Source organism: Podarcis vaucheri (genome assembly GCF_965113315.1).
Source record: "Podarcis vaucheri genome assembly, chromosome: 11".
Lineage (NCBI taxonomy): Eukaryota > Metazoa > Chordata > Lepidosauria > Squamata > Lacertidae > Podarcis > Podarcis vaucheri.
This window is the reverse complement of record NC_138749.1, coordinates 43,482,941-43,506,892: the sequence shown is the minus strand read 5'-3', so window position 1 is coordinate 43,506,892 and position 23,952 is coordinate 43,482,941. Positions and strand designations below refer to the sequence as shown.

At 43.5% G+C, this 23,952-nt stretch overlaps 1 protein-coding gene across 5 annotated transcripts in view; it reads left to right on the top strand.

Annotated features, from left to right (window-relative positions):
- Positions 1 to 23,504, top strand: part of TMEM232 (transmembrane protein 232) — a 156,422-nt gene extending 132,918 nt beyond the window's left edge. For all 5 annotated transcript variants that reach the window (XM_082191451.1, XM_082191452.1, XM_082191448.1 and 2 more), the window contains 2 exons: positions 16,950 to 17,043; positions 22,564 to 23,504. In XM_082191451.1, coding sequence (XP_082047577.1) covers positions 16,950 to 17,043; positions 22,564 to 22,818 — 349 coding nt within the window. In that variant the 3' untranslated portion in view covers positions 22,819 to 23,504. The remainder of the gene's footprint in view (positions 1 to 16,949; positions 17,044 to 22,563) is intronic.
- The last annotated feature ends 448 nt before the right edge of the window (positions 23,505 to 23,952 follow it).

Genomic DNA, 23,952 nt, shown 5'->3' with positions numbered 1-23,952 from the left:
GTTTGTTGTGGGGGAGGAAGGGAGAGGAGATTGTTAGCCGCTTTGAGACTCCTTAGGGTAGTGATAAAGCGGGATATCAAATCCAAACTACTACTACTACTACTACTACTCTTCTTCTTCTTCTTCTTCTTCTTCTTCTTCTTCTTCTTCTTCTTCTTCTTCTCACCTTCCCAGGCGACAGCCTTCACTGGTCCTGCTCTGTGCTGTCCTCAGGGTTTCTTTTTGTTTGGGTGGAATATGTCCTTGAGTTGTGCTAACATCTCTCTCTCTTATTGCCTTGATGGAGAGTGGAGAGGCCTATTTGTGTGAGAGTGTATGCAGAAATACCAGATTACTTGCTCCGCCAGCTAGCTTTTGTGGATGTACCTTCTTGCTGTTAATGAACAAGTTAATAAAGGTATAGCTTTCCTTAAAAGAACTGTGCTCAAAAGATCTCAGAAACCACCAGGTATATTTTAGTCTTTTTGATCTCAGTTCAAGGGAGAGAGTTGCCTATACTGGTTTTTTTATATGCATGGCAGCGGCTATTGTTTGTATAGTTTCACAGCTATTTTACAGAATAGGGGCTCAGATATTGCTTCCAATACATTCATATTCACAAATTACAGTTTTAACAGATACTCTTATGCAGGTTATTATGTTTATTTACAAGATACCAGGTGATCCATAGCAATTCATGCTATTTATTCTGTTGCACGCTTCTGAAAGATCATTTACATGCAGCAGATAAATGCATGTTCTGCTTCAAAAGCATGTGAAACAAAGCAGTTGCTGATGATCTTTAATAGTCCTGGTTCTGTTGGTAGAGATGCACAAGTGTTCAAGCTTCTGTAATCAAATATGTTTGCATACCAAAGGAAGTTCAGTACAGTGGTACCTCGGGTTAAATACTTAATTTGTTCCAGAGGTCCGTTCTTAACCTGAAACTGTTCTTAACCTGAAGCACCACTTTAGCTAATGGGGCCTCCTGCTGCCGCCGCACCGCTGGAGAACGATTTCTGTTCTCATCCTGAAGCAAAGTTTTTAACCTGAAGTACTATTTCTGGGTTAGCGTAGTCTGTAACCTGAAGTGTATGTAACCTGAGGTACCACTGTATAAGATCATTGGCAACTTCCTTCCCCCCACAAAAAATACATACTTCTGCTAAAAATAATTCCTTAATCAAATGTGTGAAAATGTTATAGTTAGAAAATATTATTTCTTCCTGCTTTGTAATGTGAGAAAATAATAATAATAATAATGACCGCTCCCCACATTAAATGGGGCGCCCTTTGCGTGGTCGCGCGCAGCCCCCTGGACCCTATGCAGCACCATTAGCACACGCTTGGCTTCACCTTCCCCAGATGGGATACCTAGAGGTCTCAGCCCACCTCAGCCAGTTGCCCAGTCCCGCCTGGGGAGGCGTTGCCAAGGTGATCAGGCCAGGTAGGGGGAGGGACCACCCTGCCCATACAATAGGAGGAGGATCTTACCTGGGAATCGTCAGTTGGCTCCAGAGCTTCTCCCACCCTACCCACCCTCAGTTAAGACTTCTTTTGCAGGTTAACCTTTTCTCCACAGGTACACGGGTGCTGCTACATCAAGGTCGCTGTTGAAGGGCTGGAAAGAAATTCTCCTGCATTGGCAGGTTTGCTTTTCCCGTAGCAAAACGTCACAACTTTGGTGGTATCAGGCCTTGGGCGGAATCCTTTAGTCTATGTTCCCTAAATTGGGGGGGGGGGCATGTAGCGGTGACTCATGCCCCCCTTCTCTTTGCGGCGGCAATACCAGGGTTCCCCGTTAAAGGGGTTGTTTTGAGGGGAGGCTTTGGCCGTACGCTGAGAGGTTGTCATTGCTCTCCCCTGCGACTGCGGCGTAACGGGGGAGGGCTCTCTCTGCTTGAACATATGTTCTCCAGAGCCAGCCCATCCCCCCCCCGCACACTCTGGATAACCCTGATGTTCCCCAGATCCCTGGCGGGGGACTGGGAGGGATAAACGCCCAATGCCTGAGCCAAGGTCTACCCACATCTGAAACATAATAAAGTTGTGGCCAATTTTAATCTCATAGCACATTGTCTTGAGTCGTTATTCCACACGGGGGCTGCCCAGGGTTTTGGGGGACTCTGCCTGTCCACGAAATAATAATTCATTTGGATACAGCCTATGATGCAGTTTTATAAAGTAAGTTACGGTACTTACATTGGGAGTGGGGGAGAGACAATCTAGCATTGGGGTGTTGTTGTTTTCACCAGTTTGAATGGTGTTTTATTTCACATTCGGTGGAAGTGTAGCATGAATAAACAACAGAGTGTGAAATGTGTTCTCCAAATCTTACATTACACCAAGATCTTTATAGTCTCTGCCACGTCCCATAAATTGTGTAAATAAAGACATTTTAATCTGAGCACAGAATAATTAATTCTGTGCCTTGCTTCAAAACAGAATGCAAAATTCCATTTTTGTGTCTGCAAGGAGACTTTTTAAATTACAGCAATAGGAAGATTTGTCTAAGGAGGAAGAGGAAAGGGTGGGTGCTGCATTCAAATAGGGTTGTTTGAAAGCAAGACTGTGAATTTCAATTGTATCTGTTTAATGGCATTTTTGAAGACCATGTTAGCACCTGCCTGGTAGAGGAAAAGCAAATTCTATTATAGGAAAGTTTGAAAACAGTTCATGAAGGGAATGTTAAAGGCATCAAAGGGGGGGGGGGATAGGAAGAATGGAGTTATTACATACATACTCCCCCAAATGTGACAAATAATCTGTCGGCTCAGTTGTGCATCATGTGTAATTTAATTGCCTATAGAATAGTATCTTTCTATTGTCTATCTATCATCTATATCTATCTATCTATCTATCTATCTATCTATCTATCTATCTATCTATCTATATCTATCTAATATCATAGATAGATAGATGATAGATAGATAGATAATAGAAAGATACTATTCTATAGGCAATCTATCCTTTGTGATTCATTGATGAAGCACTGTGGATCAGCTGCAAGGATTCTGTCTGTACCAATGCAGTACAACAGCTGCTGATTTTACACTGGTGGCTTGGTTCAACTCTGGAAATTGTTGTTTTTAGGGCATCTAGGCAGCCTTTTGGCTAAGAGGTCCTGCAACCCCAAGATTGCATAGGTGTATTGGAAACATACTTGTTGCATGGTGCTATCTCTTCTTACTTTGCTTGGCATTCTAGTGGCCAACAAGACATGGAACCCTGGCTGCTTTCACCTGGGGCAAGGAGCAGCTTTGAGGGGATTTTTGGATGGGGCTGTGCAGGGCTTTTCCCCCACCGGAACTCACTGGAAATCAGTTCCAGCACCTCTCATGTGGGTGTCATTGCCATTATAAGAGAATAAGGGAGGTGCTCATGGTGAGTTCCGGCATCTCTTTTTCTAGAAAAATAGCATTGGAGCTGTGGTGTGGGAGGAAATGGTGTGGCCCTTCCACAAACACCACATTCCCAGTCCTGTTCCCCCTCATTGCTGCCTTTTTTTTTGGAGGGGGAGAACTAATTACCCAGAAACACTAAATGTGCTCACACTTAATTTAGTATAAGTTTTGACACTCCAAGAAAAGGTAAAGTAACAATCAAATGGTTCTATGACCTCAACATTTCACAGAAGGTTCCAGGTAGAGGTTGAAAGTTGTAAATAGGTTTTCCAGATATTGCAAACAGATAATTGGCAAGAGATCCTCCCCCCTCTCTTCAATTTACCAGATTTTTTCCCAGAAAATGATAAATCTGGATTAAATGGGGTTGAAGGAGAGATAAGGGATGGCAATGCCAACATGTTGTGGATGCTTCAGATAATTTGCAAGCATACGGAGTCCCCATCCCACGATAAACACTGGGCAGGATTCAACAAATGAATCTTGTCAGCGAAAGCCCTAAAAAGGGGCTTCTGGCTTCTGCAATGGGGCTTTCTTCCCGCTCCTGAAATTGAAGAAGGGTTGGGGGAACCCCTAGAACAGCACATGACGGGAGGAGAAGGGGGATCATTCCACCTGGCAAGCTGAATTGGCAATTGCCTTAGTGCAACACTGAATTCCTCCCACTATCTTGAAGCGTCCCCAGTAATACTCCTGTCTTCACCCCACAAAATGCTGCCTGACCCAGCCGCCCCCACCCGAACTGTAGAACTTAAGAATTCTTAATAGAATGTTTAATCTCATTCTGATGTTATGTATTATATAATAGTTGCAGCTTCAGCATGTTCAGGGATAGCTCAGATAGCAGAACATGAGACTCTTAATCTCAGGGTTGTGTGTTCGAGTCCCACATTGGGTTGGACTAGATGATCCTCAGTCCCTTCCAACTCAACTATTATGTGATTGTATTCCAGGAATTATTGGGCTTTTGGTGAATGTTCATTATCTGGACAGGTGGTTGTGGGGGAGACGAGTAAAAACCAGCTCAGGATACAGTGTCAATCGCTGACATTTGTTTGGCGTGTCCACATTCTGTGTAAATGTATTTGCATTTACATTCATCTGCCTTCAGAGGTTTTTAGCGGGATTCTATACATACACACTCAGAAGTAAGGCCTATTGAGTTCAGCTGACCTTTATCCTAGATAAGTGGGTGTGAGATGCCAGCTTTATAGGCACAGTGATGCTGTCTGGGCTTGATGGGAGCTGTCGTCTAAAACATCTGGATGGCACAATGTTAGGGAAGGCTGCTCTAGATTTTAATTCAAGGGTGCAATCATTATCTCAATGACTGCAGTCTGTGTAAAGTTCAGTAGGAGTTATATAAATGTCCATTGATACAAAGACTGGCTTTGAAAGAAATGGTGGAATGGGGACAGTTTATGCAGCAATTTCCATCGATTTACAAATAGAGCTAGTTGTTTTAACAGTGCAGTCCTTCAGTGTGTTAACTGCTGCTTAAAGGTAAAGGTAAAGGTACCCCTGCCCGTACGGGCCAGTCTTGCCAGACTCTAGGGTTGTGCGCTCATCTCACTCTATAGGCCGGGAGCCAGCGCTGTCCGCAGACACTTCCGGGTCACGTGGCCAGCATGACAAGCTGCATCTGGCGAGCCAGCGCAGCACACGGAACGCCGTTTACCTTCCCACTGGTAAGCGGTCCCTATTTATCTACTTGCACCCGGGAGTGCTTTCGAACTGCTAGGTTGGCAGGCGCTGGAACTGAATGGCGGGAGCGCACCTTGCCGCGGGGATTCGAACCGCCAACCATGTGATCGGCAAGTCCTAGGTGCTGAGGTTTTACCCACAGCGCCACCTGCGTCCCTTCCTGCTGCTTACTCCCATGTAAATGGTTAAAGAATTGCAGCCTAAAGTGTCATTTTTGCATTGGAAAATCTATCCCCAAGGAAATGAAAGCATACCTTTTGGTATGCTTGTTTTTTAACCAGTTTCTGGGACCCCCCCCCCCAAGATTATTCTGTCTCTAAAAGAGAAAAGCACATACTGTTTAAAGCAAGCCAGAAATTACTCATTTGCAAATAATCCCTTGGATATTAGTGAGGCCGCTCGTGAGTAGTCATAGGATTTAGATGCAAATATATACTTAAGTGAATAGTGCATGACAATGACGTTAATGTAGAAAAACTCAGATATCCATTTTTCTAGAAGTTTTCGAAAGGAAGATGTCCAAAAGCAATATAAAGCGGGTAGCAATTGCTGCTCGGATCTCTTTAGACTTGCAAATGGGTCCCTGCTTCTTTCTTCTTTGCTCCTTGGAAGATAGCGACAATATTTGTACTGCTCTTGAATTGTGAAGAAGAACCTTTACCATGGAGCAACAACTGTGCCAGGGAAAATGGAATGGAATGACCATAGCATGTGCTAGCTTGGCTCCCAAATCTGAGTTTTGCCCTGCAACACTTGCAGGTTTTAAGTGACCCTTTCAGCGTAGAATCATAGAAGCATAGAATTGTTGAATCCAAACCCCTGCAATGCAAGAAGCTCAACTAGATCATGCATGACAGGTGGCCATCCAACCTCTGCTTAAAAACTTCCGAGGAAGGAGAGTCCATCACATCTAGTGGGAGGCTGTTCCACTGTCAAAACAGCTCTTGCTGTCAGAAAGTTCTTCCTGATGTTTAGTCGGAATCTTCTTTCATGTAACTTGAGGTCATTACTTCGGGTCCTACCCATTGTAGCAGGAGAAAACAAGCTAGCTCCATCCTCCATGTGACAGCCCTTGAGATATTTGAAGATCATATCTCCTCTCAAGTCTCCTCCTTTCTAGGCTAAACATACCCAGTTCTCTCAACCCTTCATTCCTCATAAGGTTTGGTTTCCATATCCTTTAATCAAAGCAAGAAGATAAGCAAGTGAAAGGCACTTTTAGCCCCTGAGGCTATCTGAGTCTCCAGTGTCTAAATTCTTGGACATGGCGACCACTCTCTCACAGTGCCTCTGCCTTGCCAAGATTCAAGCTCAGAGTACTTTCCCTCATCCATCCCACCGCTGTGCCCAGGCAACAGTTCAGGGTCTTCCCAGCTTCTCCTGACTCAGGTGCTATGGAGAAACAGAGCTGGTGGCATCTTATCCCAAAACTCCTAATCATCACTTCCAGCATCTTCATGTACATATTAAATAGCATTGTGGATATCATACCTGTGGAAGTTTTCAGCAGAAAAACAAGAAGTACAAATCATGTATGGTGAATCCCAGTTTGCTGCAGTATAAAGCTAAATTATATCCTGAAATAAGCACAGATGTGAAGATAGAAGTGAAAACATTTAATTTTTTATGAGGGTTTTTAATGTTGAAGACACTGCAGTGTAGTTTTAAAGCCCCTCTCTTTGTCATATGTGATTTTTCTTACATTTTTTTACAACATACATGCAGGCATATTTTTAGAATTTGGCAAGAATACGCACCTAACTTCTACTCACAAGCAAAGGATTGCAGCAGGAAGTTACAACCTATCAAGGCATGATAGAGCCCAGTTCCTGTTCATTGCAAGCCCCGTTTGCATCAGAGGAGGTTAAAGAGTGCCAGTGTTTCTTGAGCTGCACCTTTTGTTATTATGCAGCACAATTACTTATTATTCCTGCCCAACAAAGCTGAAAATGTGGTTATTGTATAAGCATTTGTTTATCACAGTTTAGCCCTTTAATCGGAACAATGCTTGGAATAAAATCTGCATCAGCTAATTGTATTCCTTAGTGACGAACCATTCATCATGTTTTTAAGTATGAGTTTCTTCATCATCCCCACCTACTTAATTTGATACCTAATTATTTGTGGGAGTAGTACGTTCACTTTCTGCTTTATATTTAAGGGGCAAATCTGTTTGTTCTTCATTGAAATGCATTGCAAATCTGTAATTTTTTTTAAACATAAGAGAGAGTGAGTTTGTTCTTTAGACAAATACCAACAAAATTGTTGATCGTCGGCTGACTGCGCTGCAAAGGCCACATGCAGTCGGCCTTTTATGTGTTCTTGCCTGGCTGGCCAGTAAGAAATTTCCCCATAACTTGGGGCCTGATTGGCCCATTTGAACCCAGCTTACTGGCCAGGGCAGTCACGTCCCCATGGCCGTGACAGCCAGGGGAATTCCCCATCAGCCAGCAACCATGGGGTCCAGCTGCCAGAAAGGAGGCGGACAGTGATGATCTGCAATCGACACCTAACTGGGAAACGGTGAGTGTTCTAAAATGTGAAATACCATAGCAGAGATAAAACTGAGAAACAAATAGGTCTTTGCTTGCCACAGAAATGGCATCAAGGAAGATGGCATGTGAGCTTTTCTGGGAAGGGCATTCCAAAGTCTAGGCCCCAACATTGAAATCTCACCACTCTCCGCCAACCTGCTATGTTTCCCTTGGCTGGGGCGCACAAGAAAAGGCCTCTGATGAAGTCATCTTAGGTAGCATCCATTGATAGCCTTATCAGTTATGCCAACATGAGTGCAATTGTTATATTGATGCCACCATAGTGTTAGCAGTTGACTTAAAGTTTTATTGGTATAATGAAATCATCGTGGTCTTAGCTTCACCACCCCAATATTATTTGGACATATGCTAACTGCAGCCCTATCCTTGACCTTGTCTAGGTAGTGTAATGTGAGGATAGCACTGGACCGTAAGATGTGAACACACTTGTTAGGGGCCACGGAAGGCTAAATATCCATGTTTTCATGTCAAGAAAGATTAAATGGTTTTGCAGAAAGGGAGAATACCATTTTGATAAGGACGGTCTTCTCTAAAGTGAGTGCAAGACCCTGATAATTGATTCTCTCCAGCCATCAGTAAATCACCAACCTGCTGCTCAGGGGAAATACCTGTAAGAACAAAACAGATCACATATCCCTAAACTAGTAATGGGAGCTTCTTGATCTATGAAGCAACAATTGAAAATACAAATTCTTGTATTTCACATTCTCTGTAGCAGCAGCTACTCACAGTTTGCAAAGGAATGGGGAGGATCCTGTATTCTACTGGGCAAAACTGAATAGATAAAGTGATATCAGAACAATTTTCTTCTAAGGGGCTGAAAACTGTTTGTCTACAATATCTGCATGCCCTTGAAAATCCTTTATATTTGTACTAAGAAATTAGGAAATGAATGCTGTGGGAGTATGGTGTATCGGCTTTTTGTCAAATGGGGAAAATCCTGTGAAAATGCAATGAAGTCCCATTGAAATCAATACATTTGAAACTTGGAAAATGTAGTAGTTCAGTTTCAGTTCCATTGAACTAAATGGATTTGGTACATTTAAGAATTGAGGTACTTGCTCAGAATAATCACACTGTAGCTTTTTCTGGACCAGGCTGTACATAGGGAATTGCTTAGTGCCACACATATAGAAAATTCAGGCTGAAAAGGTCCAAACCTGCCATCAGTCAGCAAAAGTTCAGTAAAGTGCACTTATTTTAAGACGCTAAAAATCCATTTGAATTTAACATCATTAAACTAAGAAGTTGAAATATGTTGGCTGAATAGAGATCACACTGTGAATACAATAAATATTTTAAAGTTGTTCTGATGCTTTCCATTGAAGTTACTGTCTTGTTTTTTCAGTCTGTAACAAACATAAAAGTGTTGGCATCTGTCTGTCTCAAGACGCAATGGAGTGTGCTTCTGAGGGTGAAGTGGCTGCGTTAGCAGCACTTAAGTAACTTCCCTGGGGAGCAAGCCTGGACAATGTGTATGGAGGTGCCTAGGCTGTGTAGACGACAAATAAATAAAAGAAGCCACTATATTAGAAGGACGGGACGCGGGTGGCGCTGTGCGTTTAAACCACAGAGCCTAGGACTTGCGGATCAGAAGGTCGGTGGTTCGAATCCCCATGATGGGGTGAACTCCCGTTGCTCGGTCCCTGCTCCTGCCAACCTAGCAGTTCGAAAGCACATCAAAGTGCAAGTAGATAAATAGGTACCGCTCTGGCGAGAAGGTAAACGGCGTTTCCATGCGCTGCTCTGGTTCGCCAGAAGCGGCTTAGCCATGCTGGCCACATGAGCTGGAAGCTGAACGCCTGCTCCCTCAGCCAATAAAGCGAGATGAGCGCCGCAACCCCAGAGTCGGTCACGACTGGACCTAATGAGCAGGGGTCCCTTTACCTTGCCTTTATTTTAGAAGGAAGAGTGCAAACAGTAGTGAAGGAAGCTGCTCGGGTGCCTGGGGCGGCGTGCCCAGGTGCGGGGTGAGTCGCCCATAGGGATGGGGTGAGGGCGGAGTGAGCCGCCCATAGGGGCAGGGTACACCATGGGGCCTCTGGAGTATGCCTGCCTCCTCCCACTCAGCCACCCTACAGCTGGGGGGGGGGAGGCAGCAGGCAGACAGTTTGGGCAGGAGAGACTCATGGCTTGGGCACGCTGCAGGCCTCACAGTGAGTGCTGCCCGGCATTTTGTCACCCCCCTCAGTGCTGGCACCTGGGGCGGCCTGCACCCACCGCTCCCCCCTTACTCCACCCCTGGTTGCAAGATACTGGATAACAAGGACTTAATAGCAAAAGAGCAATATATGTTTGTAAAGGTCTTTCACTGACAGTGCATAGGACCAGCCCATTCTCAAATAGGCAGAAACCTCTGCAAGGCACTTCTGTATACTGAAAGCCTTCAGCTAACCAGAGTCCCATAACAGCTAAGATGCAGCTGGGAAACAATTGAACCTGCAATTAAGGCTGAGGTAAACATGACAGCGCTGGTATCAGGTATTGTGACCTAAATAACATTTCCCAGTGGTAGACCGTGTGGGAAATTGCAGAAAAGTTAGCAATGCTTCAGCAGCTTATTACTTATGGGCTGTTTTATGCAAGGTTTAGTGACAAAAATGCCATGGGTTACAGCTATCTGCTCCTGTCCATTAAAAGCAAACTGTAATTTATTTATTTATTTTAAAAATGCAATATTAGTAGTGAGGCATGCATCACTTTACATTAGGCGATGTCAAGCCTCATCACCCCCATATTGTTTAATGTACATTAGCCTCATACTGTGTGTGCATAGTGCCGTAGTACAGATTGAAGGAGTTATTATCTGACACTTTCAACATAAATAAAATGACTTCAATTACCAGCCTAGCAGGAAGTCAATATCAAGTCCTTCCTTGAAATTAAAAAATTACAATTCAGCACATCTCTTGGTATTAAGAAGAAGAAAAAACCCCTTTCATACAGTGAAATTCAGCTACAACAAGCAATCACAAGGGGCTCAGGGAAGCATTAATCTGCAGGCACAAGCCCAGATGAAACAATCAAGTATCTGAATCCAGAAACTAGAAGCATAAAATATACTAGTTGATGGTGTCGAATTGAGATCATTAGAAAGATTCCAGCATGAAAAAACAACAAATATATTTGACAAAAACAAAGCTCAAAGCCTATCTAAGAAAACAAAGTGTAACAAGGAACAGAAAGAAAACAGAACTAGTTGCAAATAATAGGGATGTGCAAGAGTCTTTTGCTGATGTTCACAGTTGCTGTGAAAGAAATCCCTGATCTAGACTTTGTGCAGAGCAGAAATGAATTTGAGCTCCACCACAAGAATCGAGTTTCAAAGCTTTACTGCAGAACAGTCTTAAAACAGTTATAAGTAAAGGTTACAAAATAGTAAGTACAGTGACACATTGCTCTTAAACAACAAGTAGTGCAGACTCTTCTTCTTTAAGTTCAGTAATACAATTCAGTGACTTTTCTCTCTAGGTCTAGAGAGAAATCCTATGTAAGCATCTTGCTTGTTCATCATCACTGAGCTTCGATGACCAACAAAGACATTGAGTTTTCAGGTTTCATTTCATGCTAAGAGAGATCTCTGCTTGGGTTTCTGGGAGAAGTTAGTTAACCTGAACATAAATATTCAACTTCATCTCACTGCATTTGCTATAGACAGACCTCCTGTCTGATGCAAAGCTCTCTGCATAGAATTTTAAGTACAGTGCATTCAAGCACAATGGTTTATTTTTATTAAACTTCTTTATTTAACATAGCAGCCTTGGAATGCATTTAAACCAGAGGAAAGTTGGTAGACAAGAAGTTCTGGTGGGCTCAGACCAGATGAGGAAGTGGAACCACAGAATGAGAAAGTGTTGGGGAGAAGGGGAGTCTATGGGTCTGGGATATAAGGCAGCTGGGGTTCGTGAGGAAGAAGAATGGAAGTCTTCTGAGGAGGAATGTGAAAGCATCAGCTTTTGGAGCCCAAACCAAGAGTTGAAGGTAGCAAGGCAACTCACAGCAATGGTTAAATCCCAGGTGTGAACCATTAGCAGGAAGAAAGGGTTCAAAGTTACAAGAGATCAGATGCTGTGAAGCCCAAGGTTTAAGGAAATGTAAGGTGAAGAGGTGGCTTGGCTGGTGGGCTAAAGTCATCCATTGAGACCTGAGAAAGTAACCCAGCTGACTAAACAAGGGGACTGTTTCAGTTCAGACCTGGTGCTGCTGTGCTTGTTTGAACAGGAGACGGAAACATGGAGCCTGCAATGTTGAGGTGCCCCTAGTTTAGCCATGGCATGACAGTAACCAGGATTTAGAATAATGATTATAGTTTCAATTTCTATATTATACTATTCTCCTAAAACAAATGATTTGGTATTGACTGGATTTTCTTGAATATTGCACAGCTTTCCTACTTTTTCAGCATTGAGAAACAGTACTAGATTTAGCCTGCACAACTTTTTTTTTTTGTACAAAAAACCCACCAAAAGCTGGATAGAGGAATGAGAGGAAGTCGGAGGTTTAGTGAGGAATGAGAGGAAGCTGTAGCACCTTCTCCTTCTAGGTCAGGGATAGCCATCATAGGACCCAGCCCCAGTGGTCAAGGATAGGCTCTGCCTATTCTAAGCCTTGGATAGGAGAAAAGCCCTCCATAAGGAAGGCGCAGAAAGTGTAGTATAGAAGTGGAGGTTGTTTATCCCTTGTGTTGATCCATGATAGTAGTGCACTTACAACACCAAGCAAAAGTTTATGGATTAATTGTTTAAAATGGCAACTCCAGAAGAGGATTTGACTGGAGACACAAAGCCTTTTTCTTTTCTTTTTTCTTTCTGCTTCACTTGAAATACTGCAGTTCTCACCTAGTTCCATGCATGGGTCGTGATGTACTGGATCAGTTTGTGCTTGCCAGTCTCACTTTAAATCAATTCGAAGCTATTTTTGTGTGCACACTTAGCAAACTACCGATTGCACTCCAGGTGCCGCAAAATCAATGCCAAGGAAAAGCTAAGCGATTTAGATGGCTTCTCCTGCCGAAATGATATTGCACAAAATTCAGAGGGAGCTGACACGAACTAAGAGGCTGAAAGGAATTTAACCAACCAAGTAGTCAAAAACTCTGAAACGCTGGCAAGATCAGATGCCATACATGACACAAGTCTTGGGTTAGGTTTTAATTCCAGTGCTTCTCCTTCTGTAAGAAAGGTTTTATTGGAATGTTGAAGAAAATAGACAAAATTCAAAAGCTTTTTCCTGCAGAGCCTTTTGGATTTCTTTTCTTTGTGTGTGTGTGTTAAAATAGTTTTTATGGAACTGTTTTGTGTTACAAAACAAACAGATAAACCGGGAAAGGTAATCTATTGTCTCCACTTTTAATTCACAGCCTTTTTCACAGTCTGTTTACATAAAGCGAGAGACACTTTTGTCAAAGACATCTTGCAGTTGGGGGAAGAGTGGCAGGGAGAGAGATGGGCATATTGTTATTTTGTCCTACTGCCTGTTATTGGTGTAGGGTCTGTGTCAGCATCATGTGGGTACATCCTTTGTTTATGTACCTGTTAAATAGTGGGTAGACATGGCAGACAACACAGCGATTTCTCCAGAGCAGCTCTTTATTTTGTAAGCTGGAGCAGAACTGAACAGCAAACAGCTCAGCCGGCCTGCTTTTATAGGCAGCCGGCTGTCAACATTGTAGCAACAACAACCCAGGGTTTCCCGCCTAAAATAACTGACGTGGACCTGAGTGAAAACTATCTACAGTATCCCCCTGCTGGCCCAGGGTGAGAACTTCAGTACAGTGGTGCCCCGCAAGACGAACGCCTCGCAAGACGGAAAACCCGCTAGATGAAAGGGTTTTCCGTTTTGGAGGCGCTTCGCAAAACGAATTTCCCTATGGGCTTCCTTCGCAAGACGAAAGCCCATAGGGAAATCTCCGGGACAGCGGGGAAGCGCAGCGCGTCTTCCCCACTGTCCTCGGACCTCCTCCGAAGGCTGGCGGTGGGGCGGGAAGCCCTTCTCCCCGAGCCAGCCTTCGGAAGGCTCCTCCGAAGGCTGGCGGTGGGGAGAAAAGCCCTTCTCCACGAGCCAGCCTTCGGAAGGCTCCTCCGAAGGCTGGCGGTGGGGAGAAAAGCCCTTCTCCCCGCGCCAGCCTTCGGAAGGCTGCTCCAAAGGCTGGTGGTGGGGCGGAAAGCCCTTCTCCCCGCGCCAGCCTTCGGATGGCTGTCCTGAAGACTTGCGGTGGGAGGAGGGTTTTCCTTCCCACCGCCAACATTCAGAATGCTGTTCTGAATGTTGGCAGTGGGGAGGAAAAACCCTCCTCCCACCGCAAGCCCCGGGAACAGAGGAGAAGCGCTGCGCCCCTTCCCCTCTGTTCCCGTACCTGTCCTGAAGGCTTGCGGTGGGGAGAAAAGCCCTTCTCCGCACCGCCAGCCTGGCAAGCGGTTTCCATAGGAACACATTAATTGATTTTCAATGCATTCCTATGGGAAACCGTGCTTCGCAAGACGAAAAACTCGCAAGAAGAAAAAACTTGCGGAACGAATTAATTTTGTCTTGCGAGGCACCACTGTACATAACAGTACCGGTATTTATTTATTTTTATTGATCATGTGAGAGATTGGGGGGTCCCAAGCTTGGTTGGTTGCATTCAGTTGATTGCAGTGTGACTTGTTTGTATGTGTTTGTGGGGCGGGGTTAGGTTGTTGGGTCAGATTAGCCATATTGATTCATATGCAGTTGGGGGTGGGAATAGGTCCTTGTCCTGTTGTGCTGTGTATGTGATAAAGGGGAACCATACTGGCATGAAAGTGTCCTCAGTGGGCCGGCAGCTGTAACTACTTTGCTTTCATCATTATAATCTTGCTGTCACACATGGAGGGGTAAAGTGCAATGCAAACTCAGTAAATAAAAGATACAATAAAATGCCCCCCCCTTCAAAATGGACATGAGGAAGCAGTGATGCCTCTCCCCAGGGCTCTGCATGCAAATTAAACAAGTAATCTGTGCACAAAGCCCTAGGACAGGCATCCCCAAACTCGGCCCTCCAGGTGTTTTGGGACTACAACTCCCATCATCCCTAGCTAACAGGACCAGTGGTCAGGGATGCTGGGAACTGTAGTCCCAAAACATCTGGAGCGTCGAGTCTGGGAATGCCTGCCCTAGGATGAGCAAGGCCTACCTTTAAAGCCCCAAACAACCTGGGGCTAGGGTGCCTAAAGCAGGGCTGGGGAATCCCCCAAGCCTCTCTCTCAGGCCCTTAGGACCAACCTATCCCTCTTCTCCAGCCATGTCCCTTACTGTCTCTAGTATAGTGTACTGGTTAGCGTATTGGAGTAGGACCTGGGAGATCAGGAATTCAAATCCCCGCTCAGTGCTGAAGCTCCCCGGGTGGCCTTGGGCCTGCCATTGCCTCTCTGCTTAACTTACCTCATGGGGTTGTTGTGAGGATAAAATAAGGAGAAAGAGAACTATATATGCCACCTTGGGGCAAAGGTGGGATATAAATCACTGTGAGGTTACAGGGAACCAAGCAGAGGGCCTTCTCGGTAGTGGCACCGGCCCTGTGGAACGCCCTCCTGTCAGATGTCAAGCCAATAAGCAATTATCTTACTTTTAAAAGACATCTGAAGGCAGCCCTGTTTAGGGATGTTTTTAATGTTTAATGCTGTATTGTGTTTTTAATATTCGGTTGGAAGCCGCCCAGAGTGGCTGGGGAAACCCAGCCAGATTGGCGGGGTATAAATAATATATTATTATTATTATTATTATTATTATTATTATTATTATTATTATTATTAAACTTTTCCCCGGCTAGAATGTGTGGTGATGTTGCTTGCTTGCCTAGATGGTGTGCGTGTGCAGAAACCTCTGGCTTGTGTGTGTGTGACTGGCATGTAGCTTACTATACAAAGGTAAGAGGCATGTTGGTTGCACTGTTTGCTTTTGCTTCTGGTATGACCCGCCACTGGTATGTAGCCCAGGTTTCTCCAGGAAGGATTGCAGTCCTTAAGATGAAAAAGGTTCCCAACTCCTGAGCTGAAGCATGGTCTCATCCCATATTGTTGTGCTTGTCCACTGAGAAAATAAAGAGAGACCTAAAGTCGGAGGCATGGCTGGTGGGAGCAGATGAGAGGGCTTTCTCAGTGGTGGCACCTGCTTTCTGGAAGTTCCTGCCTGTCAGATGCTGGTGGTGGTTGCTCGTGAGTAACCAGAGGGGACTCCGACCTGGCTTTTACAGGTTTTATTGTGCAAACTATTTACAGTGCAGATCTACCAAGTTCATGTCCGTCTCAGTCACTTGCAGAATCCGGGAGTGGCCCCTTCCAGCTTTTCCCCCAACATAAGAACTTCAGCACCCCAAGCCTCCTCCTCCCCTCCTCGCGTTTCACCCCTCTGCGCAAGCTGGGCGACGGAATTGGCGTGCGTCCCTCCTGGCCAGCCTGGTGAGGCGAGGCACTGGGGCTCTCAGCAGCATCCTCGAGCCCTTTCCTCGCTTGGCTGGCCCCTTCCCTCTCTTCTCCACTGGAGGTGTGGCTGTTCCCACCGCTGGAAGAGGAACTGCTCCTCAGGAGTTTCGGAGGCTCTCTCTATCCCAACGGCCTCCCTCCCCTTTACCGATGGCAGTCCCCTGACACTGCCTGAGGAGGTCCATATGACGACACAGAACCTTTTTGCTTGCCCTGCATGTTGGTTTATTTGTCTGAATCTCTTCTTTAGTTTTTCTGGGTTTGATGTTTAAGTTTGTAGTCCTGTAAGCACTTTCATGGGAGTAAGCCCCACTGAGCTTACTTCAGAGTAGAAATGCATAGGTCAGAGATGCAGTTTAAGGTTTTTTCCCCTTTGAAAATTAAACACCTCGCACATGTTTGGCAGGAGAAGGTCTCCGGAATACACCTACCATGCACATGTGATTTATTTTAGTCACAAAGCTGCAGCATCTAATGATCTTTATGATTATAATTATAACCTGCACTCAGTGTAATTATAGAGCCAAGCATAACTGCTGAAATAAATAAGTGATAATAGAGTAGAACGGCTTTTTAAAAAACTGAACATAGCAACCAAGAACTACATGGAACAGTGTAAAGCTGTGGAAACCTGAGTCAGATTTTAATCTTCTGCAGGATAACTCTAAGCAGTTTTCACTCAGAAGTGTAAAAGCTGACCTTCCGGAAAGGCCTTAAATAAGTCTAACCCGTTGCTGTCAGGATTTTTCAAGCGAATGGGAGACTTGGCATCATTCATTATTTCAATAAGGGTCCTTTTGTAGGGCGGGCATTCCTACAAAGTTACAGAACTAAAATCTAACAGTTTTCTCATTTCTTTCCTAAAGGGAAGAGCTTTTGCTAGCTGGTGTACCAAAATATCCATATCCAGATTACTTGACCCGCACAGAAATAGCTCTAAGGAGAATAATTGAGACTCAGGTAAGAACAATTAAAATGAGTATTTGCATAAGTAAAGTTCTGTGTACAACATACCCAGGATTTGCTGTTATAGACCTTCATTATAATAACCTGTTATTTTTAATTAATACTCTAACCAATTTGATAAAGACCTGGTGTACATGTTGAAGTCCTGATTAATTTTATGTATATTTCTTAGAACTCGATCCAGGTCCTAGGATTGTCCCATATTTATTTATTCAAGATATTTGTATCCCATCTTTCTAATATCCATGTGGGTCTTCAAGGTAGCTCATAGCAACAATAACAAGAATCAACCCTCCTTGTCATGTAAGGATTCTCCAAACATGACTGCTAGCTGTGATCTCATCTTCTCCATCACCAATAGTGTTTCGCTCTCTGAAATAGTCTCTAAAAGACAAGCATGCATTCAAGCAAGCTGTCTATTAGCCAGTTTAAAATTGGAATATGGTCCCAGCCACTGGAACAACTGCCTCCTGGGCAGTGCTATTTTTCTAGAAAAAGAGGTGCCAGAACTCACTACCAGTCCCTCCCTTATTCTCTTATAATGGCAGTGGTCCCCACTGGAAAAAGCCCTTCTCCTGGGGAATATTGCTTCTATCTGCTCAACCCCACACTCTTGCTTCAGGGCACTTGTGTGGTTTGACTGCACAGAACAAGAACAGGAAGCACAGCTTAAATAATTCTGGTTCTGCATGGCCGCCATGTAATTTTTGATCCACATGATTCTATAATGAGGATATTTTGCAAGCCACTTTAAGGATGCTTCTGGAAGACCTGCTTATTGAACGTTTATCCTGATAGGTTTGCAGAGGGGTTAGATGACATTGGCTATGAGCATTGGTTCCAATTTGTGTGCAAAGAACGTTTTTCAGTGCATTTCCCCACCCCTTTCCTTATTGCTACAAGTCCACTTGTGTGTGTGTGTGTGGCAGGGGGAGTGGGTTTGTTGTGTTGAGAGCTCCAACTTTAATTGCACAACCTGAATTTGCCAATATGTGATTAAATCCCACCTGAAAATAACGACGGTCTCGAAGTACCCTGGGAGCCACTTGGGGCTATAAAAGGTATCCTAAAAAATATTAATAAGAGTGCCCCCATTTCCAGTGTAGAGGAAGAATGCTAGTTTATTGAGCAGATGAAAAAATCTGGTTCACGGTATTCAGGTATCACAGCCATTTGCTAAAAATACACTACGTAGTAGACTTCACATTTTTAGAAGTGAAAAATAAGCAATGTGCCCTTGTTACTTTCACACAACTTGTTAAAAGGGTCAGCATTACTGTCCTAACACTAGAATTTATAAGGCAACTTGTTGTGTATGCAATTAAACCACCCCTCAGGCCTATGCAGTCCAAACTTATTTTCACACAACCAGTTAAGTGATTTGTTAATCACAGTTTTCTGCACATTTGCACTTAGAGCTAAAAAAATAAATAAAAATTTCTCACAAAATTATCCTCAAAACTGCCCCCTGTAAATTTTATTGGTGAATATTCTCAGGGTACTTGCCGAATATTCTCCAGGTGTGTATATTCAGCACTATCATCTGACAGCCAAATATTTTGTAGCTGGGCTCAACATTTTGAAGTATCTGACAGCTGGCATGGAGAAATAGCCATCATTGTTGGAAAAATCAGTACTTGACAGTCTTTCACAGCTGACATGTGTTAATAATCAACATTACAGAACTACTGACAGTTGACACCTGGAAGCAGTCGGCTGCTATGGGGTTGCAGTATGTGGCAGTGTTTGACAGATGACTTGCAACAGAATTCAGAAAATTTTATATGAACGGCATTCATTCATGTAACCCATAAAACAATTTGGATTTTGCCATTAAATTTCAATTTCAACCATTACACCACACACACACACACACACACACACACACAATTGAGGTCAAATTTCAGCATCAATTTCATTGGACTTTGAAACTATGCTTGTTAATTTCCACTACAAATTTCATAACCGGCACGTGCAAATATGAGATCTACCGGTATATTAAATATTGATATTATATATTCTGCAGTTTAAATAGGTTCCCTACAGTATACGTAGCCTCACTTTGTCCCAGAACATTTGCCACTACCTGAACCACTTAGGGTTTCCTGGTGCTGCTTATTTTAAGAGACACGTTTGAACTCACTGCTCCAGAGCCTGCAGCTGCCACCCTCTATTTCAGAGTTCCTTCGGTTCAAAGTATTGGAGATTTCCACATCATATTTTATTTTTTAAATTTTAATCTGGCAGCCCTCGAAGCAATCGGGGTAGAAGGTAGTAGTGCTGCTTCTATATAAGTATTATGTTAAGCCATTTCTCTTTCTGACTCTAATCTTATGGGAATAGGATGTTGGATGGAGAAAAGAGTCCAATTTTATTGTGGAGCCAAAAACCTTCAATTCCCCTTTCAGCTTTGAATTTAGCTCACTGGTTTGCCTAGGGCAAGTTGCTCACTTTCTGCCTTACCAACTTCCGAGCACTGTGGTGAGGAAAGAGTAATCAACATTTTCATTAATGATTAGAGTCCTGTAGAACTTGGAGATGTTCCATAAACATTTGGGTCTTGAGGTTTTCTTCTTCCCATCTTTTGCATAACTGGCTGGAACATTCTTTCTGAAAGTGTTTAAAATCTGCTATTATTAAGCCAGTTTGGGGAATGAAAGGAAAGGAATATACGTTTTCTGATACATTAAACAAGCTTTTAGAGTTAATTCACCATTGAGTTTTGACTCTGGAGGCAGTGAAAATACTAAGTGCACTGAAATATATTTTATAACTCAGAGCAGTTCTGCCAGCTGATAATAATCGTAACCATAGCAAAAATGCCCACAAGCTACTAGTTTGCTTACAATACTCTGTTAGAAGGAAGGCATTTTATTATTTAAGGTTAGCCAGCCCATAATGTAATTGGGGGCATCCCATAAAAGCAATCATCCCCCCCTAAAAAAACCCCCACCAGTTTTCTCAGACTCTGAAATCTTTCCCCCCATGTTTAAAAGTCTTATCACTTCTTTTTAATGCAGTGATTATTTCTAAACCCTTTCTCCCTTTTCCTTTTTTAAATCCAAACTGCCCTTCTCTTTAATAAACGACACATTTTTATTGCTGTTTTATTCTAAGCTGCAGTTTCTACGCATAAGACCATACCTTCAGGGCCTCCATTAATGCAGTAAGGATGTTATCATCAAGTCTCAAAACAAGATGCAAACTTTTCCTTGACTACAGTCATAAACAGTTTTAGTCTTTCTGGTACATCATTTGTACCCCTGACATTGTCTATTTTCCTTTGTAGAGGTTGTACTTTGTTCCATACGCACACCCATTTTCTTGTGCTGGACACGTGGTCAAACAGTGAGCTTAGGCTGAGAAGATCAATGCAAATATTGCTCCTTTACAGAGTCCGTCTTCAATGCAAAGAGCTTCATGATAAAAACTTAAGCTAGGCTAAGGTCTTGCCACTGATCCATCTTCCAACACAGCAGCTTCTTCACAAAGCTAGTACAATTCTTCCGTCTTTCCCATCCATTGTCGTTGCTTCTTTTTCTTCCCTCTTGCTATTTCATCTCTCACACTCTGATAAAATCATTCCTATCCCTTTTCATATTTCTTTGGCCTTCAAATACACCGCTGCATCCATCTTTCTGTCTCTTGTGAGGAAGATTAATTCTCATATCATTTTTTCGAGTGGGCTACTTTTTTTGTGAGGTGATTTCACCACGCTATTTCTATGTGGTGACCATGTCATATGAATGCAGCTTTTTTCAGGTACTAGAGAGGCATGTTTTTTTTCTACATGAGGGGAATGTCTCATGTTCATAGCTTTCCTTCGCTTTATATGTACTACAATTCACTATGTGATCACCTCAAGATCACCTGATGAAGTGAGCATGACAGAAGGGAACAGGAGGCCCAGAAGGGAACATGAAAGCCCAAAGGCCAATATGGTGCGCCAAGTAGGGTGCTGGTGGGTTTGTGATATAAGTTGTCTATCTCAGCTCAGAACCACTTCTCACATTTCAAAAATTCCCACATGATTTTTTTTTTTTGGGGGGGTGTGTGTGGAATTAATATGGAACCTGCTTAGAGATTATCATGTGATGTGCAGGTTTTTCACTGGCAAGCTGTGAATATACATGTGTTAATGTTGATTGTACATACATACAAACATTGAAAAACTCACAGATGTGATCATCATATATGATATTAACATATACAGTGTTAATGTTGTGTGTAAATTTCTACAAGGGAATTCTACAACACTTGAGATTACTGTGTAGAGTTTGGGCAAGTCATTAGCTCTCAGTGCAATCTGCCTCACACAACTGTTGTGTGAAAATAATGGAAAACATGCTTTCAACATATGAAATAATGCAAGAGGTTATTAGAGAAGGGATGAGAGGTTAATATGCAATGTACTGTTATTTCCAAAACATGTGGAATATACTATTATTGATTTAAAAATGTGGGACAAAGCTTGCCCTCCCCCAGAATTCACCCTGCTTTTTCTCCATACCCCAACCTCAATTTCCCCCCTATTGCTGGCACTGTTAATAAGACCCCATGCTGGACTTCTCGTTTATTAATATGCTTAAGAGTTGGGTAGGATTCTCAAGTCGTAGTTTCTGCTATTTGAGATTTAAGCAGGGTAATGTCAAATCAAAGTCTGTATCAGTGAACGATTCCTTTTCTTTCAGAAAAGTAACATATTTCTTGCTTAGAAAACAATAAGTATTGAGCAGGGCAGGAGTTTGCCTTTTGGGAGATGCATTCTGAACTGGAGCATGGTGGATGATTTACACATTTTAATGTGCATAAAATTAATGTGCAATTTTCATGTGATATGCATATCTATGGTGCTTGCCAGCATTTGTGACATTGATAGCACCCATGTTGTGTGCCTTTTGATGCGGTGCCTTGTTGCATCTCGCTTTCAGGTAACAGATCCTGGCATGTTGGGAAGCGTGGCCATTCCTCTGTATCAGCTGAGGCTCCTGCTAGCTGGCCATATGAATTCCATGTGTGTGTATTTTCTAATATTACAAAAAATAATGATATGAAATTATATCTGAAGACGTGTGGTTCTCATACCTGCTTTTAAAATATTCGATCTTCACATTGTCAGTGAATTCTGCAATTCGCTTGAGATGGGCATTGAAACTTGCCATTCTGAGCTCCTGAGGATCCTGTCATGAACCTGCAGACCCCACAACAGCACCATAGGAAATTAATACACTTTGTAGGGTATACCTTGGCCAGACCAGTGCCCCCCAGATGTTTTTGGACTACAACCATACTGACGGGGCTGATGGGAATTGCAGTCCAACATCTGAAAGCACCAGCCCAGTGCCTGTTACTCCTTCAAATGAAGTTGCATGATCCATCACTCACTCTCCCAGTGCCCAGTTCCTAAATTCCTGCCTTTAAATTATCTGCATTTCCTGTCATTAATTGAAGTGTTTTGTTTTTACACACACCACTTTTACACACTAAAGCCACTTTTTCTTTCCTTTGCAATAGTGGGAGAGGGAATTGGAGATGAGGCTGAAACTTGAAGAAAAACTCCTGGCGCTGGAGCTTAAAGAAAAACAGAAGTTGGAAGAAGAACGCTTCAAGAAAATAATGAAATGGCGATTAGAAAAGCTGAATAAGACAACTAAGCCCTATGAGCTTCCTCATAAACAAGCAGAGGAGGAGGAGGAGGAAGAAGATGAAGAACTGACAGAGTCATGCAGCAGCACTCAACTGTCAAGTGCACAACTGTCACGAGCCTAAACACCAGCCCGCTAAGGGGTTAATTTACACATTACAGGCAAATGCATGCAATGAAGCCCAAGACTTTAGAATGAAAAGCCTTAGTGGAGGAGTAGGGAAGTGTGTGTGCTCTTAAACCATTTCCTGCTAATGGTTTTTTGATCAAAATTGCTCCCACCTACTTTTTCATCCACGGTGTACCAGGTGTTTATTAGGCTAAACCATGTGGCAGCTCGGGACCAATTTTGAGAGGGTGGGGAATGCCTGATATGAAGACTTTAAGCTCCTTTTCCCACCCCACTGCTTCTCTGCTCAAAACTGTGGCCTCCGGCAGCAAAGTGCCATGGGGGGAAAGTAGAGCAGTCCTCCCACCCATTGGTGGCACTGTGTTTGCCAGGGTGATGTGGCGGTGAGGTTACAGGAGCTCTGTGTTGGTGGCGTTGGCACCTTAGGAGCCACCAGCACCAACCTGGAGCTCCCTCAACCTCGCAACCACCTCACCTCTGCAGTATCTTAGGGTGTGGCTGCCCTGCTGCCAGGAAGAAGCTGGTGCTGCTCTGTCCCACCTCTTCTGCTGCTGCTGGTCCCCTGGGCTGCTTTTCATGAAAAGAACAAGGCTGGGTTTCATAGCACTCATTTCCATGTAATGTGTCATCCGCTCTTACATGAAATTTCCTCGCCTGAAATACAATGGTTATGGGAAAGCATTTTCTGAATTTTGTCTTGTTTCTTAGCACACCCAGGTGTTCTATGCGAGGTCAAGAGAAGCACACCGAAGATGCTCAGGGACAGCGAACCCTCTCATTCTTGTTCTCTTTATTCCACCTAATCATCTGTTTGTGCCTTGCAGAATTCCCCCAAAGTTTGTTTCACCCAGAGGAGCCAACGTGGTGCCCTAGAGGCGTTGTGGGCTACAACTCGCATCAGCTCCAACCGGTATAGCCGCTGGTTAAGGATGATGGAACTGGAGTCTGCAGCATCTGAAGGGCATAATGTTGACTATCTGTGGTCTACATCAATACCTCCCGTCCATTCTCGTTCCCTCCCTGGTTGCTTGTTTTACTGCTGGTTCTGCCTCTTTCCTCAAACCTGTTCCTGCTTAGTTTTTCTGTTGGTATTTAGGCCTTGCTTACTGCCTTACTCACTTATGCTGCT